At 54.1% G+C, this 20,095-nt stretch overlaps 1 protein-coding gene across 1 annotated transcript; it reads right to left on the bottom strand.

Annotated features, from left to right (window-relative positions):
• Nucleotides 1-562: 562 nt before the first annotated feature.
• On the bottom strand, nucleotides 563-15,327 carry LOC119101013 (uncharacterized). Its single transcript, XM_037224255.1, has 7 exons — nucleotides 15,039-15,327; nucleotides 9,525-9,641; nucleotides 6,702-6,847; nucleotides 6,167-6,325; nucleotides 5,063-5,256; nucleotides 2,627-2,768; nucleotides 563-1,987 (listed from the first exon to the last, which is right to left on the bottom strand). Exons 1-7 carry the CDS (start codon nucleotides 15,136-15,138, stop codon nucleotides 1,547-1,549), a joined length of 1,299 nt encoding a protein of 432 aa, XP_037080150.1. The 5' UTR covers nucleotides 15,139-15,327; the 3' UTR covers nucleotides 563-1,546.
• Between the last annotated feature and the right edge of the window lie 4,768 nt (nucleotides 15,328-20,095).

Genomic DNA, 20,095 nt, shown 5'->3' with positions numbered 1-20,095 from the left:
TGCCTAACTAGAATTTCAATCGATTGGTTGTGTAGCCCCCGCTAATAGGTTTTGGCGTAGTGCGAGTGCTCACACGGCATGAAGGAAAACGTGTGCTCGAGTTGGTGCTCCGCGGAAGCCCGTGCTCTGAAGCTTTTTATACGCCATCCATGCTTTCCGTTGTAAATGGGGGTACTGCAGCCGCGCCAGCAATACCGCTGCCATATTTTCAGCTTTTGCGCTCAGCACGGCAGAAGCTATGAATAGGGCTGCCCGGCACGTCGCATAGCGGTATGGATTGGTCACACCGAGCAGCCGCGGTCGATACAGGCGGGTTCGGGACGATCGTAGGTTACACGCGGGTGCGGCGTGCTCCGGGCCTGAGCTCAACAGTGGGCGCGAGTCTGTCGGTCGCGAATGCGTCAACAGCAACGGATCGAACGCTTTCGTGCCCACTGATGTCCGCTGCCTGTTGTCAGAAACCGCGTTTGTTTGGATTGCCCGGCATTGGCCGTGGGTTACCGCGGCAGGGGTGGCGCGCTGGAGGCAACGCCCAACACTTAGCTGATCGTATCCTAGCTGCGATTTGAGACCATGTATTTCCGATTCGAATCACGCGTATTGGGCAGCACACGCCGTTTGTTGCCCAGCGGCGCACTGAGCAATATGACCAGTGTTTCGCCCACTGCGACAGGTAGCTACCGCCTCGTCCGCTTTTTGTCGAGATGGTGTGCACATTATTGCCTTACATTCTGCCAGAACCGGCACGAATTGTAAACCCCCGTGTAGCAGATAGAGGCATGGTGATTGGAAACGACCACATATACGGAATGTCTTTGAAGTCATACGTCATTCGAGCTGAGTGTTACATGAATCACAAGGAAACGTCTTGGGCATTGGGGGTTGTCCCCATCGCAGTGTGTGTGGGGGGGGGGGGGGGGGGGTCTAGCTCTCGAGTCTGGACCCCAACTTGAGAAGTGAAGAAGCCCTTCGTACATTTTGTGGATAGGCTGCTTCACACTACGCCCCTGGTGGGCGTTGACACTGAGTACGGGCCTCAACAGGATTGCTGGCTGGAGGCCACGAGCTCCTCTGAAGATTCGGTGATCACATGGGTTTTAAATGATACACGGGGCGCATTTGTCAAGCAACTTAACATACCCTGATAATTAATCCAAAACTGGATGTGAGTACGTTTGAAATCACATGTGAGCACAGGAACCCGTGCAATGCCTTCAACCCGAACGGCGATCACACCGCGCTGAGCTTCCTCGCAGGCTGAAGTCAGATTCCGCAAGTTTGATCACAGGCGCAAAGACGGCCAGCCTCGATGTCACATCACCGCCCCAGTCGATACACTGTCACATCCTCGGGCACCTGGCCCTACGGAAGCGCTGGCGGCCACTGGGGCCCCACGAGCATGCGACGAAGCGCATGCGAGTCCTCTTCCAGGCCATCGCGAATAAGCACGAGCGTCCTTGCTGCTTCCCGGGCTGCCTCAGCTCATCACGCCCACATTGGCCGATCTCTGGGGCAACCATGCGGCCCCGCCCGACCCGTGCCGGCCCTAGCTGAGGCCCAGCTCGCTGAACTGGTTCTCGATGATCCAGATGAGCGGCGTCTCGACGGCGCTCACCAAGATACGCTTGATCATGCCGGGGAAGCTCTGCGAGCCGACGTTGAGCGCGTAGTCGAGGCTGCCGAGCCCCTCGGCGCGGAAGGTCAGCCGGCCCAGGTCCACGTCCAGGTCGTCGATGCGGGGCCGCTCCTGCAGCGAGATGGCCTGCGCCAGCCGGGCGCGCAGCTTCAGGCTGTCGACGCTGAACTTGACGAAGCCGCTGCGCTCGAGCACGTTGAAGCCGCGGACGGTCCAGCGGTACTTGCCGGTGACGCGCTCAGTGCCGAGCGCCAGCGTCGCCTTGGCCGTCTGGTCGAGCACGCCCAGCGCCACGTCGCCGGAGCGCTGCAGGCTGCTCAGGCCGGTCAGCACGCCGTGGCTGAGCAGCACCTGCGGTCGGCGGCGAGGCGGTCACGCCAAGAAGCGGCGCACAGCACGGCCGAGGGGTGGCGCACAGCACGGCCGAGGGGTGGCGCGCAGCACGGCCGAGGGGTGGAGCACAGCACGGCCATGGGGCGGCGCATAGCACGGCCGAGGGGCGGCGCACAACGCGGCCGTGGGGCGGCGCATAGCACGGCCGAGGGGCGGCGCACAGCACGGCCGAGGGGTGGAGCACAGCACGGCCATGGGGCGGCGCACAACAGGGACGCGGGACGTCCGACACCCAGGTGGTGTCACTGGTCTGCATGCGAGAGCTGACCCCGGTGACCGGGTCGCCGGAGCGAACCACACCGACCCCTACTGCCGGACTGAACCGCCTCTTCCCAGGGGGTAACTCCAGCGACCTCGGGCCCCGGAACTGACTCCATTGACCTCCACCCCGGAGCTGACCCCACTGGCCTCTACCCCTAAGCCGACTCTACTGACCTCTGTCCCGGAGCTGACCTCACTTACCTTCGCCGCGGAGCTGAACCCACTGACCTCTACCCCGGAGCTGACCTCACTGACTTCTACCCCGGAGCTGACCCCACTGACCTCGACGCCATAGCGAACTCCACTGACCGCGACGCCGGAGCTGACCCTACTAACCTCGACGCCGGAGCTGGCCTGACTGATGTCAGGCAGCACGAGCGGGTCGTAGCCAGCCTCGCGCACCTTCTTGCGCGCCTCCAGCACGGCCGAGTCGACCATCGCCAGCGAGCCGGTCAGCATACGTTCCTCGTCCAGCTCTCTGCGGACAGAGAAGGCGGCGTCACGCGGTCCGGGTAGGGGCTCGGGCAGCGGCTCGGCCCAATCCCGACTGTAGGGATGCCCTCCCCCTCCTCCCTCCCTCCGACACCGAACCACGAAACAGACCTCAGAGAAGGCCTGACCCCGAACGGGAGTTTGAAAACATCAGACATACGTTACGTGCGTGCTAGCTTGTTTGGACGGGGTTCCATGTTGTCTTTACCGCAAGACCGTTTAGCAAAATTGCAACTGTTGTTTTGAACTGGCGACGTGAGAGTGTCAGACCGACCATACTAAATGTCTCCATTTGTATAAATATTGCTTATTTGCCGCCACGGGTGCACTTAACAAATATGCATCGCAACAAGACTAACATTGCAGCATCGAGCAAGTTTTACTGTCGTTTCATAAACCTTATTTGCTTCTCTTAATCCGTCTTTGCAGGGTTCCTTGGATAAATCGTTAGAAACGCAAGTATTTGATCCACGGGACATGAGTGTACACAAGGATACGGTATATAAAATAATATAACGGAATGCAAAAACGAGAATCGAAAAGTAAAAAAGCAAAATGTTGACAACGTTACCAAATCAAATTCTGGTAGCACGTGTTTCTCCGACTGGGAAACAACGATCCAATAACTCACAAGCTAAGTTATTGGTATGAACTGCGTATTTTCAGGATTTCGATGACCTACTGTTTTCATACATTCCACCGGACATGCTTTATCAAGCCTGAGGTACAAATGCTCCACGATCGTAGGTCCCAAAAAATATTTTGGAAACGGTTCAGTGTGATCTATTTTTGCACTGACAGACCTTGTAGATGTCACATACGTCACTCAACCCGATGTGTTGACTGATATCCTGAACAGAACGTCACGCCAACATTCAACTTGTTAAACGTTGACATGATTTCTCCGAAAGTTTCGCCCGTCGCTCCCGAACGACGAGTCTTGCTGACTCCAGATGGACTCTCTGTTCTGGACTGCCGTGCGCTGGACTCTCTGTTCTATTGTGACTCCTGAGCCGGGGGTTCTGAGCCAACGCATCAGTTCGGTGGGCGGCCTCCGCCTCAGCCGGGCGGCGGACTCCCGGTCGGCTGACGTATGCGGTCCCTACATAGCGCCGTCACGCGACCGACGCCCGATGCCCGAACCCGCCGCCAAATAACTGGTGGAGCGCGTGACTCGCCAACGGCCGGCGCTTCTTTTGGGGCAATGGCCAAGTTGGCATCTCGGGTAGGAATTGAACGTGCTGTGTAAACGAGTCCAGCGAGTGAATGCAGACCTTAAGCGGTTTACTGGTAGTCAGCTCAAGTGCCTAGCGTTCTTTACACTACCGTTCGCTTTTGCCGAGGGCGTGATTTCGCAAAAAAGGTTGGATTTTTTTTCGCAAAATTTCGCAAAAAGGGGAGGGGACTTAGCAGGGGAAAGTGGCGAAACCCCAAAACACAAAAACAGGTTTCTCCAAAATTTGACTACTTCTACAAGTTTGGGAGGGGCTGCAGCCGTTTCTTCCCGTGCAACTGAATAGACTATATCCATTGACATTTGAATTAAGCTGGCAGCTGACCTAGATTGGTGTCGTTCCCATGTAAACGCCCGCGTGCCGTTCAGCAAACTCGAATTAAGCCGACACCCCACCTCAATCCATGCCATCGGGCCCATGTAGAGGCCCGCGCGCCGCTCGGCAAATTCGAATCAACCGCCGGGTGGAATCCTTTCCCAGGAAACGATAATCCGCTCAGGGAGGGATTTTGTTCGAATCTGTGGTAGTCAAGGCTGCTAAAACTACGCTCACCGCACATGGAGCAGATACCCGGAAGCTGCCTGGCACGTGACACATGCAGTTTTGTCACAGTTTGACGGCATTGTTGTCAAGACGATTGAAGATAAAAAAGAACAAGAACTGGGAAGTCGGCAAAGTAAGCACCATGCTGGAGGCGGGGTTGTAGCTCACCAAGTTAGAGGGCTGTGGCTATTAAGTTTACAAGTCTCGCGCAAAATATTGTTCCAGCATGGTGCATCTTTCCACACATGCCCCTGGCCACAATCCCTGCGCAAGCGCTGACGCTCTCCACCTACCATCCACGAGGTAACTCCAGCAAAATCTCCGGCAAGGCGAGGGGTTCACAGTTGGATTATCCCTTCGACTCTAAATGCGGACTACCCCCGGCTGCCCATAAGAACGGGAGAAGGCGCCGCGCAGCACAGGCCCCCCGCAACTCTCCTCCCCACCGCCGCCTGGGCCCGGCCCGCTCCCACCCACAGCGCCACCCACGGGCGGCACTCACCTGACTTGGACGGCGCCGTGCTCGGCCAAGTAGTCGCTGAAGCGGTGCAGCGAGCTCGGCTTGAGCACGTCGAACAGATACGGCCCGAGCGCGCCGGCGGCCGCCTGCACCACGCCGTCGATCAGGCCGGGGTTGCCGAGGTCGGCGTGGATACGGGAGAACGTCACCTCCGTGTGGCTGTGGCCGGCGGTCAGCTGCGACGGCGGGTCAGAATCGCGTCAGGGCGGGCGCACGCTCTCGGCTTCCACGGCCTCCGTCTCGCTTTGACCTCAAGACGATGGTGCAACCAGTGCGGGCGAGGCTAGCCGTGAGATTGGGGCGGTGAGTGGTGGCTGGCACTGGGTAGAAGATCAGCGTTAAGATCATGGCAGTGGACAACAGTACAACGGCCGCTGTCGGCCGGGGGCCGACTTTCCACGTTCCACGGGCCAGTGACTCCAAGGCGGGACGGAGGGACGTTATCGACGCCTTCAGCATGACGTCGAGCACGAGCGCTCCAGGTTCACCGGGCTGCAGCTCAGGGAAATCACTAATGTGAGGAGCCGCAGAACAGCACCGACTCCTGGCTGGTGCAGCAAGATGAAATGGCCCGCGCTTTTCCGGCCGGACCGACCCTTACTTGAACATGACGGTAGCCCTGGCCTGACCCTGACCGTGTCACCAACGGGCTGATCTTGACGATACCACTGAACTAACCCTGATCGTGTCACTGGCTACCCCTGATGCTGCCTGCTGTACCGGACTGACCCTGAGCGTGTCACTGGTCGCCCCTGATGCTGCCTGCTGTACCGGACTGACCCTGAGCGTGACACTGGCTGCCCCTGACGTTGCCTGCTGTGCCGGGCCGATCCTGAGCGTGTCACTGGTTGCCCCTGACGCTGCCTGCTGTACCGGACTGACCCTGAACGTATCACTGGCTGCCCCTGACGCTGCCTGCTGTACCGGACTGACCCTGAGCGCGTCACTGGTTGCCCCTGACGCTGCCTGCTGTGCCGGACTGACCCTGAGCGTATCACTGGCTGCCCCTGACGCTGCCTGCTGTACCGGACTGACCCTGAGCGCGTCACTGGTTGCCCCTGACGCTGCCTGCTGTGCCGGACTGACCCTGACAGTGCCGTTGCCGCAGACGTCCAGCAAGCCACGGCCGCGTGCCTTGACGTCCGACATGGTGATGGTGAAGTCGCCCTCGGATGCCGTCCAGTAGTAGTCCAGCACGTACTGGCCGAGCATGGCCAGCGTCGGGAATTTCAGCTCGTACGTGTACTGCCGGCGGACACGACGCGTGGGTCGTCACGCAGCGGGACAGACGGCGAACGACACCAGACCATAGCGCGCGGTGGGTGGCTGGCCATAATGTGACATATTGGTGATATGACTAACGAAGCAGCCCTGATCTGGCCGAAGAGGTATAGATCGAAGATATCTAATCAGATCCCTAATTTAACAATGTCTCGAGTAGAAATACTGAGTCTTCAGTGTAACGCTTTTCATACTTTTTACCATAAGATGTGTCTGTTGTGCCGTCATCGACACTGAAGTGCAGGGAACGAAACTTCCCTCGCCCTGTCGCCGGACGCACTCTGGCCTCGGCAAACGGATCTGGTATCTACCGAACTCAGATCCCCGCATAGCCACTGACCTCATGCGTACTGAGGTCAACTTGGACCAGCGGCACGTCGTAGTCTCTGAGGCCAGTGAGGACGATGTTGTGCAGTTTGAACGTGGCGCCTGCAGCCTCCTGCTTCAGCGAGGCCGGTATGGGAAGAGGGTCCTCCATAACACCACCTGGTGGAGAAAACAAATACTACTTTGGTGTGCAGATGGCGCTGGATGCGATTTGACTTGAATAGCTATGCGATAAGCGAGGAACTGTTTCTCTTTCTGATTAGATGCGGCAGGTTCTTATCATGCAAGCATGCCTCTGAAAAAAGCTTGATCTTAATCCAGCGCCGTGCGAAATCCCTCAGAAAGTATTGATGGTGCAGACATTATCATTCCAACCCGAATAGAAGTCACGAATATGACCAGAAGTGGAGTGCAAACACCATGCAAACTATGATGGCGTGCAACTCCAAACGCATTCTGCCGTCTTGGAAAGTTCTGCTTTCTTTTCCAGGGGGAAAGTAAACCGTATGAAACAATGCTTTCCTGAAAATCCGCTTGGCCGGCGAGCCCGTGTCTAATAAATACGGAGAGAATATTGTTCCCCCCAGAAATTATTCCGAGCGATTTGCGTGGACGGCACAGGGTTCTGGACACGCGAGACTTGTTGCATGAATCCTAAATCCACCACCTAGGTTATGGAATTCTAGCTCGATGTCTGTTTTTGCTAATGCTGCCAGACGGGCCGCAGAGAGTCTACAGAGTCGCTGACTCCCGCGGCACGCTCACACGGAGCTTGGCTCGGGAGCTGTTAGCTGCTGGCCGACACTTCCTGTTAGTTGGGTCAGACAGCGCCCTGGTACCCGTTCCTGGTACCGCTATATACCTGGCGTAATTCCCAGCATCTGTGCCCCCACACCACGCATTGGGTTATGCATGCAAACGAGCTCGCAAAGGGTGTGTCGCAGCTTTCTCCATATATTAACTTGAGACAAACATCCATGCAATAGCCTTGTACGTGCTTCCTGCATGTTTTTCTCAGCGCAGACAATGTTTTTGTTAGTTTACAGGCCTGTTAAGCTCTTAGTGCACTATCCAAATGCACTATATTTTCTGAACGGCAACAATGACAGTTCACTGAGGTTATATGCTTGATTTGCTGCAGATGATTGATCCCGTAATGTGATAACAAAATCTCTGCGTCTGCAGATAGTCGTGACAAGGTCATAACTATGCCCTGAAAGACATGCATGGAGCCAGTGCCGCAGGCAGGAGGGAGCATACGTGGGCACGTACCTACTTAGGTTTTGAGGGGCCATTCGGGTCCGTTGGGACCGACAAGCCAAGGCCCAATGTGAAAGTCCGAAAGGGCTCGGAAGGCCGGCCGGAGGCTAAGTTCAGAGGCCCTAGTCCACAGTGCCGGGTGCTTCAATGCCAGCTGAAGAGCCCTTTGTGCCAAACAGGGGCCTCCTGAGCCGATAAGGGTCTATATGCCGGTCAGACACCATTAGTACCGCACCACCGGCTCCCTGTTGTCATGGGCCTGAGGGTTCACTTCCCAAGCAGTGACAAAGCCGAAGCCAGCGATCTACTGCTCGAGGCCCTGTATCCATCAGGGGCCTCAGCGTCTACCAGGGGGTCCTGAGTTGGCAAGTGGCCCCGAGTCCACCAAGGGCGTTGTTTAGTGAGGCCCGAAGGGGACCCCGGAGGCCCACCGAAACCGACGATCAAGCGAACGATTGGAGGGCATAGGGGGCTTGAGAACTGGCTGCGGGTCACATCAAGGATCCCGGCCCGTAGGACCGTAACAAGCAATATCAGTAAGAAGACATCTTTCACCGACGAAGGACCCCTGAAGGAATGCGGGCGTCTATGTCGACCAGAGACCATCCACACCGGATGGTCTCTGGTTCTGCATCGGTCTGAGCCCTGGGGACCCATTTCCTAAGCCGGAGCAAGGCTGGGACCCACGATTAACATTGGTCTAGGTCCCTGAAGCAATGATCGGGCCCCTGTGGCATCGGTCAGGGGTTATGTGTCGGCAAGTGGCCCCGAGTCCGTCACGGGCTTTGCATGAGGACACCTCAGGAGTGGCCGAAAGGCCCCTCGGGACTGAAGGTCAAGGACCCATTTGGAAAGCTGAAGGAGCCGGAGGGCCCGAAGGGTTGGCCGTAGCTCACAGTCAGGAGTCCCCGCCCGTGGGGCTGCGACTTCCAATGTCCGGGGACCTATTGCATTGATTGGGGACTCGTGGGACAGACCGGGCCTCTATTTCGACCAAAGATCACCAACACCGAACAGTCGGCTCCGCGTCGGTCTGGACCCTGCAGACCCGTTTCCCAATCGCGAGCAAGACCGGGCCCGTGATTTGCACTGTTCTTGGTCCCTCAAACAATGAGGATGTTTGCCAGGGGCCCACAGTGCCTTACAGCGGGTCCTGTATCGGCAACAGACCCCGAGCCACCAGGAGCCGGGGTGTGCATCGCCGCAGCAGCAGCGTGAGTGACACGGAGACGAACGCACCCCCGCAGCGGCAGCAGTGCGCTCGCCGCAGGAGTGTACTGTCACGCCACCGACAGCGTGAGTGACACGGAGACGAACGCACCCCCGCAGCGGCAGCAGTGCGCTCGCCGCAGGAGTGTACTGTCACGCCACCGGCAGCGTGAGTGGTGCGAAAGCTTGCTGCCGCAGCAGCGGCGCTGCGAGTAGTGCTGGTGTGTCAGGTCGCCGCATAGCCGGAGGCTCGAGCCGAGGACGGACCGCGGCCCCACGCCGGCGTGCCAGTCCGCCGGCGAAAGGGGAGAGCCTGGCGGTGGCGAACAGTCGGTGGCAACAGCGCCAGCATGGCTTTAACCCCCACCTGTCAGCCGCTGCTTGGCGTCGGTGCTGAGTCGCTTCAGGGTCTGTCGCAAATGGTCCTCCACCTTGAGCTCGGCGTCACGCCGCGACCACGCCGAGTCGGAGTTTCCGGTCGGCACTGCGGTACACACACGGAATGACGTCAGCGGGGGAAACGATGGCCGGCGCGTCTTGTAATCGCGTTGTGACATAGCTAATTACGCGGGATTCACACAGCTGTGGATACAGACTTTCAGATATCGAAAGTGCGTTAGCATACGCGTCACACAACTACTCCCGCCAGGGATGGATCCTAGATTTCGTCAGGGGAGATGCCACCCCTCGCTATGGTGCCCCCCCCGAAACTTGGTGCCCCCACCCTTCACAAAAAACTCCTGGATTTCGGCCACCTCATTTTCACATCCTTATTTCTTGATCGAAAACTATCTCCTCTGCGCAGCAGGGACACGACAGGTACATATGCACTTGGGGGTGTTCCTCCAAAGATTGGAAGATGCTATCGTCCTGAGCTAAGAATTGCGGGGAAGATATGACAAAACGAGTTAAAGGTGACTCCTGATTATCATCGAATTAGGCACTTTCAGATGCCACAACACGATTCGAGAAACTAGTCATCGTTGACGTACCAGGGACGGAACTATCAGAAAGTTGCATTTTGTAGGTAGTGACATTGACAGTGAATGTGAACGCTGCTCACATAATGATGGTGATGAGTGACTGATGATGAATGGTAAATGATGACTGCCGTGAATGTGAATGCTGACAGTAAATGCTTAACACGTACAGTGGAGGGCCTCAGAAAATTACACGTGTTGGAGGGAGGAGACAGACCTCGCTATCCCTACCATCCCTCGTCCCTACCACCTCGAGAACCGAGAGAGTTAGAGTAAATCATCCCCCAGGGTGGGTGGGTACTGCAGGGAGCTGCATTGCGTGAAAAATCATGGCCCTAACCAAATAACGTCAGGGTCAAATGAGGTCAAACATGCCATGTCAATCACTGTTGAGTTGTTTACATGGCCGATCCGGTTGTTGCCGATCCAGGATTTCGTAAGAGTGAGAGGCTTAGCATTGTTATGCCCCTTAAGCGTGACAGTCTGGGGCCCTTCGTGCTGTCCTATGACATTGGGCTCCTCTTAAGAATGAGGGCTATGGCTGGTGCCCCAAAATGCAAGTTTTGGTGCCTCAAAATGCAAGTTTTCCTGGTCTGGACGGACTAATGCAGGACTTCGTCAAGGAAAACGGCATGGACATTGTGGTGCCCTGGAAACTGTTGCCTGTCGACAGTGAAGATTTAGGACCATTTATGATGTCTCTGGAATTTGGTGCCTCCTGAAAATAAGAATTATGTAGTTCTGAGATGGAGCTCTTTGGTGCCCTCCCCATGAAACCGTGGTTCCCCTTCGAAAAAACAAAATCTGTTGGGGTCAAAGGGGGCCATGGGCCCATGACCCCGCCCCCCCCCTCCCACCCACTCTGGGTCCGTCCCTGGCTCCAGCGGCCAGATCTGACCATGGGAAGTGTAAAATGACCCAACGCGCCGAGACAAAAAGAACGCGCCGTTATTGACTCTCATTCATTCAAATGTCCACAAGTTCGCCACACATTTCTAAACACTTCCAAAGGCGGGTATTTCTGCCTGGTTTTATATCTCCATACATGACCCTGCATGACCTTTTCTGCATGCCAGCATATTTAGAGAACTGAGGGCACGTCGAAGAAGAAGAAAGTGGTTGCGGGAGTAACGGGAGAGAGGTATCTAGAAAGACACGTTAACGAAAAAAAGCATAGAGAAACAATTATCTGAATCTCGCAAGAAGCAAACACTACATGGGCACGTGCCATTGGTACACAACGCTGTTGGTGTACCAATGAGGTCAAACATCAAAATGGGGTTGTTAACATGACCGATCCATTTCTTGCCGATCCAGGATTTCGTCAGGGTGAGAGGCTTAACATTGTTGTGTCCCTTGAGCGGGACAGTTTGGAGCCCTTTCTGGTGTCCTCTGAAGCTGGGCTGCTCTTAAGAATGAAGGGTGGGTGGGTGCATGCCCACGAATGCGTGTAGTCTGATTAGGGTTTGACCAACAGCGCTGGCAGCCAGGCTCGCGCCTGATTCACCTTCATGGAATTCGAATGGACTTCTGGTTCGAGACTTAAGTGCACCGAATCATTAGTTGAACCATTGTGACGTCCCATGTAGCAGATCATAAGTCGGTTCTGATTCTGAGGCAAAAATCATGAGTCGATTCTGATTCTTAGGCAAAAATCGTGAGTCGATTCTGATTCTGAGGCAAAAATCGTGAGTCGATTCTGATTCTGAGGCAAAAATCGTGAGTCGATTCCGATTCTGAGGCAAATCGGGTGCCAGTATGCGGGCAGCAGACGGGCTACCGCCGTTCTGTGCTGCCAAACCTGCTAGCAAAAACACACATTACCACCAATTCGACTGTGACCCGGTCGCCGGCGGCAAACCTAGCCCATAATCTGAGCGAAAGGCGGAGGCCGGAGACTAATGGGTGGCGATTTTACCGCTTTTGTGGCTGGAGGGTGTGTCACAATAGATGGACAGGCGAAGCCGCCAGCTGACTCCCAGCCCGCGGGCCGGGACCGGACCGCAGCCGGAGGAGGCTGAGGAAGTCTGCTGAGGCTAGACTGGCGCCGACAGCTTGCTTCTCCGGACAACACGACAGTTTAGCATCATGCTAGTGGTGATGGACGCTGTTGTGGCCTGCCCGTGCCCCGCTGTTCGGTGGACCGGGGCCGGATGCCGTCGCAGAAAACGAGGACATGGCAGGTGGCATGTCAATAACGGAACAAGTTGCAAAACAGCATCACGTCGTAACATCAAGAAATGGGGGGTCTCTCTGTCGGGGCTGTGGGCCCGCCCCCTATTTCGGTGTAACAGTCTTGGTTGAGCGAGCGGAGTGTGACAGCCTTTAAAGGAACAGCGACGACGGAGCGTTGCCAACCCTGGGCGCGTCCTTCATCCTCAGTTGCCCCACAGGTTTTTAAAGACATCCCTCTAAGCTGCCAAGCCTGACAGCTTTGTCCAGTTGACAGCACGTCAGAGCGGCTGTGATCCTTTAACACTTGTGGTCTTCGACGATTCTGGCCAAGAAATACGCCGTTTCCCAAATCTGCTGTGGTGGACTGTTAATGATTCCCCGCACGAAAACATCTTGTTTGTGAGGAAGACACACTCCTGGAGACGTTAAGCATGACGCCCGTTAAAAAATGCGATACACACGTACCCACTCAAAACTATAACACACCAACCATGACCACCGCCCTTTTGTAAGTGTTCTGAGCGCCCAATGAACTGTGCACACAGGCGTTTTTTGAGAAACGCCTGTGTGCACGTTGGCCGCGCTTCAAAGCAGGTGGATCAGAGGAAGATCATGACATGTCATACATACCTGATCGTGCTTAACATGTGATCAAGACGGCTCGCTCGTTACAAAGTAAGTCACACTTAACATTACGAAATTAACTTAACGGTACGAACATCTGCTTAGATCACTGTCAATATGCAGGGAAACAAGAAAGTTGCATTGAACAAGCAACCGTTAATTGTCTGCGAAGATGATACAAACCAGGTGCGTTCAAACGTGCAACCAAAGGCCAGTGGGCTTCTCGTCTTCAAAATATTCTGCGTGACCAGACGGGAGATGGGTGAAAAGCGCATGCTGTGTGTAGCGGTAATGGCTGTCGAAACATATGGTACATTCGGCGACAGTGTGACGCAAGCAGATGCGCAATCTTTAGCCTGTGGCGACGTCCGCACGTCCGCCACAGGTGAGTAAATGACTGTGTGAACGGACCATTAGTCGTGCGGGCCGTCACAGGTTTTCACAGAAAATAAATGGCGAGATTGAAACGTCGCATATCGAGCAAGGGTACTCAGCTTTCCCGCACATGCAACACTGTACAACAAGCACGACAAGTAGGGAAAACCAAACATGACAAAGGCACGTGATCTACATGTTCTGAAAGGTCTTGCATGATACCAGCGAGGTTACTCAATACTAGGCGACGCGCTCCATGCCATTAGAATGGCAGGTATCTTCATGGTCATCTACCGACAATTTTTTTTAGAACGCGCGCTCGTGTGGAGTTTAAGTTGACCCCCCCCCCCCTCTGAAGTTTATCTAAAATGATTTCCGAACGGCCGACGTGTGGCCGCGCCGCACTTTGTATAGTTGTAGAGAACTGAACAGCGGAACTTTTGATGCAAAACTTGGATGTGCCTTATTAGATGGTTGACCTACGGCAGATGAGTCAGGCTGTTGGTGTCAGCGGAGGGCATTTTTGGAGAATCCTTCAAAGCGATGCGATAGTGGAGTGCTAGACGAAACCATACATATCTGAGATAGTTGTTAAACAATAATCCAATTGAATTTAGAATGACGACAATTCCATTGACCAGAGGTCAGACATAAAGGCTAGACCCAGCTCAAGACCAACCTCCCTTTTTACAAGAGAGCTTGGTTTAAGAAATAGTTTGTCGTGCTGATTTCAAGTTTATCAATGACAGGAACCGAATAAAACGTATTTCATGCACTTCCTAATGGTCAGAAAAGTTTACTGATCGTAAATGACCCAGTTCAATATTTTGTTTTCAGAAACAAACCGCCTAGCGCTATCCCTGAAGCTTACTTGAATGACAAGATAGGATCAGCCTCGTAGGTACTTAGTCATCTTGGGGTAAAAAAGGTCAAACAAGGTCACTGACCCTGATTGAATATCATTTAACTTTTATTTACAACAGGTACAATAGGTACAGGTAACAGGTAACAGGCACTTGGGACACCGATCTGGAGTTTGACCTTGTCAAACCATATTTGATCCAATGTCATGACCTGAGAATATCAAATTTGGCACAAGTACCGATGCTATATAAAAAAGGACGGAACGGAGCCTTTGGCACTAGAGGAACCTCGGGTTTGCCACTAAATATATTCGTTCGCCGGACATGGTAGGCTAATATGCTGGCTTTTACCACATGAGGAAATTGTGCCTAGTGCGGTTTGAGGAAGATGGCAGGTGTACTAGGTAAATCAACATGCATGTTTTAGATATTCAAGCATATCATAAGCAAGCTATTCGGAAATAAAGTCTGAAGGGGGCAGCTAACATTGCCGCCCCCACCTTGAAAAGTGATGGTGGGGAGGGGGGGGGGGGGCATGGCTCCCTGGCGGTCCTGTTCCCAAACCCATGCATTCTCGTAAGTGTGGGAAATATATGTCTTCCTTTGGGGGGAGATTCAGCACCTATATCTTCCCTTGACTCCTCACGTAGCACCACGGGCCTAACGGTCTTCGGCGCTTTCATGAAAAAAATACTGTGATATTTATCGAAATGACCTGACTTCGGGCAGGGGTATCTTGTACCGACCGAGCCATAGGATGTGGTGGCCTAGTGCCCCAGAGCCCACGTGGCCTGATGGGTGACCCCTGAACGCCCAGGTCAGAAGGTGGCCGCGCCAGTGTCCCCTCTCCCACGGCCCACTTACTCGACAGCTCAAGGTCGCCGAGCCAGTCGGAAACGAACGGCAGGGCGCCGACCTGCGCCAGCAGGCAGGCAGCCAGCACGGCTCCCGCTCGGAGCCGCATGACGCTGACGGCGGATCACAGGCGAGCACCGAGGAGCACAGAGAAGCGCCGGAGAGTGCCGCACGCTGGGGAGCACACGGCGAAGACGGCGGCCGACTGTCCAATCTGCGCCGCGCCCGGCCACTCGACCTCCGATCCACGATCGACGGACTCCGCGGACTTTGCCCGGGTCGGCGGGAGGAGCGCGTAGCTCAGACGGCCCGGCCGAGGCCGGCCGTACTGACCGGCGCGGTGCAGCGCAGCAGGAAGTGTCACGGAGGGAGCCCAGCTGCGATGTGCCACGTAAACACTGCCGGCTCAGGATCGTATACATGTCGTAGCCCGGCGTGACACGGAACAGGCGAACGTGTTTTTGTGCTAAAGCTTGAGGCTGCTTGGGTCGTGCTCTTTGTTCAGAGCTGTTTCGATTGCCATACCGCGTTATATGCGGACTTCAATATGCTGAACGTATGGAGTTTGCTCTTTGAACTGAGACGCCTCAAATGGGGGGAGAGGGGAGGGGGAAGAGATGAGGTCGAGCATGCTGACGTGGCTTTTCTATTACAAACCTCAAGACGTTCAGCGAAGTTTGCGACGCTTGCATCCGAAGGAAAGGGTGTTAGTTGGATGTCGTTTTACAGCAGCGCTGATAAAAGGGAGCATCCCATCTTTTTTGTACTCGTCATTCATTGTGAGGTCAGACGCGTACGATTTGATAAGTAAGATCAGTTTCCTCGAAATCCTTCTGAATAGCTCAGAATTTCTATTTAAAGTAGCTGATCCTGCGTGAGAAACCTCATTTGACTCCTTGCTCACAACTGTGAAAATAATACACTTCATTAGCCTTGCCCTTCCAACGTATGTGTTCTTAAATATTCGCAACACAACAATTTGTCAAACTGTTGGTGTACTAAATATTATACAAAATGGAACACTGTGTACACAATGAAGCTTTTATGCCGTGAAGTTAACGAAACGTTATACTTCGGGTTTGGTTTCTACCCTACGACGTTTTCTGTAGTGGCTCTTCTCGGAGCGCATTGTGGTTTTGGGAAACGGGATATCACATGGTCTAAAGTGACGCACTGGTTCAAAGTTCAGCCGGTGTGTTCTTTGGTTAACAGACCCTTGTCCGCTCGGCCAATCACAAATGTTCTCTTAATCACACCAGTAGAGGCGTGCACGGTAGTTATCATGGTGACGGTGGTCGCGACTGCAGGGAGAAGCGTATTGCTGTTACAAAACGTTGATGGCACAATTTGGGCTCGAAAGTGACTGAAATCGATATCCTTAGTATGTCTTGACGGCGCTGCAGCAATGCTACCCAGTGTCATTACTAGACGTGACTAGTTCCCAGGTTTCACTAGAGCATGTCTTTGAAACATACCCCATAGGTGAGACGTTCACTTTTAAGGAAATTTTCCACCTTTGGGGCCTATTTAAAGTGAAGTGGAACCTCTAGTGAAACCTCAGGACCAGTTGCGTGTTATAATAGCACTGCGTAGTGCCACTGCAGCACCATCAACGCATTCTAAGGATGCATACATACATACATGCATATATACATATATATATATATATATATATACATCAATTTCAAATCCAAATTTCGCTGTCAACGCTTTGTAGCAGTGCTACGGTTCTTCCGTGAAGAAGCGACAACCGTGTCATGACGAGAGCATAGTCTGCTGGGGGACCGCTGTCAGCTGTTACTGAATGATGTCAGTACAAACGAACGTTTATGATTGGATCAGCGGGCGGCAAGGATAAGTTAGCGAGGAGCGCATTGGTTGAACTTTGAACCAATGCGTCACCTTAGACCATTTGACACTCCGCTTACGAAAGCCAAAGTTCGCTCCGAAAAGAGATACCGCAGTAAACGTCCTAGGGAAGTAACTAGAGCCATAGTATAACGCCTCATTGAATTCGCGGAATATTAGCTTCATAAATCTTTTTTAGTATAAACAGAGTTTTACAAGCTTTCGTAACATTTATTACACGAACAATTTGACAAATTAATGTGTTGCAAGCATCACAGAACACACACGTTGGAAAAAGTAAGGCAAATGAAATCCATTACTTTCATAGTGGTGAGCAGAGAGTCCAGTAAGATTCCTGCCGCAGTTTCGGTGACTTCAAATCAAAATGCTGAGGTTTTCAGAACGATCTCGAGAAAACTGGTATTACTGATCAACTTGCGCCGTTTGATCTAACAATGACTGACAAGCACAACAAAGTGGGATGCCTTCTTTTATCAGCGCTACTGTAAAACAGCAAATCTAACTTCGTCTCCTTCAAATGCAACCTTTGTAATCCCCGTCGAAAGTTTTGAGGTTTGTAATAGACTACCCAAACGCGTAATGCTCCCTGAAAACCCCTTTCTTTGAGCATGTCCAGCACCATCTGTAAATCGCGCTGCATCTCCTCCACGGCGTCCAAACAGCGGCCCTGCAGATTGAATGTGTTGAAAGAAAGGGTGACAGAGGTTCAAAGCCGGCGAGTATGGCGGGTAGGGAGCGACGATGACGGTGTAGTTTTCTAAGGAGTAGGCTGGCTTCACCCCGTCTCCCAGGCTGAAGAAGAAAATGGGTCACGCTTGTGGAAAACCCGACTTTTGGCGTATTTTGGGGCTATGTCCCATCAGTCTTCACTGCCCAGCCCATACCCCGCCATCAACTAATCTGGCAAAACCACGCTCCTGGACGATGGTGTCCGTGCTTGTTGATGCTGACGAGGAGTAGTTTCGGAACTTTTTCATCATATCTCGTGTCTTTAGTGCTGGGTATGGTTAGATCAAGGTATCCCACAACCACAGGGTGAGATGACACTAGCTGGGGAACATTGGCTTCCACATGGGGATCGTGGATCCGAATCGCTTATCGTCTTCTGAATCGCGTATAGCCTTCTTCTGGTATAACCACTGTGGTCAATGACGCGCCAAAAGGCTACGACTGCGCATTGACTTGCTTCACGCTCTCTCCTTCCCAGCCACTGACCGGTCAGCAATGGGTCGCTCCAGCCTGAATAACCTAACGGTGTGATTAGCATGACAACAATGGTGAGAGCCTTCGACTGGCTGGCGCGCTGCTGCGGCGAACGGGAGCCAGAACGGTGAGGCGCCCTGGTCGCTATGGTGCACAGGCGCCAGGCCAGTGAGGCGCCCTAGTCGCTGCAGCGAACAGGAGCCAGGCCGGTGAGGCTCCCTGGTTGCTGTGACGAACAGGAACCAGGCCGGTGAGGCGCCCTAGTCGCTGCAGCGAACAGGAGCCAGGCCGGTGAGGCTCCCTGGTTGCTGTGACGAACAGGAACCAGGCCGGTGAGGCGCCCTAGTCGCTGCAGCGAACAGGAGCCAGGCCGGTGAGGCTCCCTGGTTGCTGTGACGAACAGGAACCAGGCCGGTGAGGCGCCCTAGTCGCCGCGGCGAACGGGAGCCAGGCCGGTGAGGCGCCCTAGTCGCTACGGCGAACAGGAGCCAGGCCGGTGAGGCGCCCTAGTCGCTGCGGCGAACGGGAGCCAAGCCGGTGAGGCGCCCTAGTCGCTGCGGCGAACAGGAGCCAGGCCGGTGAGACGCCCTGGTCGCTATGGCGAACAGGTGCCAGGCCGGTGAGGCGCCCTGGTCGCTGCAGCGAACAGGAGCCAGGCCGGTGAGGCGCCCTGGCCGCTGTGGTGAACAGGCGCCAAAGCGGTAGGGCGCCCTGGTCGCTGGAGGACTTCCCCTAATGCACGAGACATTCGAGGCATGAGGGACATGGGGGAGAACCTCAGCGACTTTGATATTTTGTCCCGATTGCGCCACGGCCCCTGAGCGCTTATATGGCCAAAGCGATCGCTGGCACTCCATAGGAAGCGGCGTGACGACATGCATCGCGTTCCTAAATCACAACACCAAACTGATGCATCAAGATCAATCTCCTGTCAACCTGGGGGACGCGTCTGGTAGACGAGAGACACCTGAGGCGGGCGATGCTGTGGCCACGTAGCCGCGGGCTGGGAAGCGGCTGTCGGCCTCTGGACTGGCCGCCGCTCTGTGATTGGTCGGCCCTTGCCTCGTGATTGGTCAGCCAGCGCCGTGTCATTTTCGCAGGCATTGACCGGAAGGGCACTGTACAATTCGGTGCTAGAGCACGGGCGCAAAGTCGCTGCTCTCAGTGCAACCCAGAGTGGCATACTCGGTGTAATGTTGTAATCATTCCTGAACTCAACGACGCTTGATTCGTGTTTTGATGCGTCCTGAGGCTGTGTCTAACTGGAATGTTCTCGTCTTTTTTCGCAAATCCTTCACCTCCTATTTTCTGTCACTTCGGTGAGAGTCGTGATATTGTTATGCTCAAAATTTGGTGAGCCGTTGAAATTTATCCGGTAAACAACAAGTCAGACCAGTCTGAGTGAAAACAGAAGCCATGGGGCTTTAACCAGAGTTCTCAGTCCTGAAAAGCATCACTGGCAGATAAGTCTGATAAGCAAATTTGATAAGCGAGCTAAGAATTCATTGCAACATCGTTAGCTTTGGAGAACTCATTTTTTCAGATGCCCTCCTTTTTCATCTTCAAGTGGCAGCTATATTCTGCGACAATATTGCAGCTTGGCATGGCTGTTATGAAAAAGGATGATCTCCATTGCTGGCCCGAGAGGCCAAAGGTCTTAAAGAAAAAGTCTCCTGAAAGGTCGTTGAGAAAGCAACCAACTTTAAGATACACAATGCGTTATCAAGCTCATAAATGTACCTCGGCCGCCAAAATCCAGGAATGTTTTGTACAACCCGCCGAGACGCTGTTTCTACCGAACGCCGTCTTTAGTTGTGAGGCCTTGTGTCGTTAAGAGTTCTTTTAAGTGCCAATCTTTTGCGGCTGTACCATTTCGTTGCACTGGATGAAACGCAGGCGTGTTGAGTGTTGCGTTGAGCATTCTAGGCCTGTCGGCACTTTTGGCATGTGAGCATGTATCCAGTCTCAAAGGCCATGGGTTCGTCGTGACTGAC

Source organism: Pollicipes pollicipes, unplaced genomic scaffold, assembly GCF_011947565.3.
Source record: "Pollicipes pollicipes isolate AB1234 unplaced genomic scaffold, Ppol_2.1 Scaffold_4881;HRSCAF=5763_pilon_pilon_pilon, whole genome shotgun sequence".
In the NCBI taxonomy this organism is placed as follows: Eukaryota; Metazoa; Arthropoda; class Thecostraca; order Pollicipedomorpha; family Pollicipedidae; genus Pollicipes; species Pollicipes pollicipes.
The sequence above is the reverse complement of the archived record's forward strand: the minus strand, read 5'-3'. Positions and strand labels throughout refer to the sequence as shown.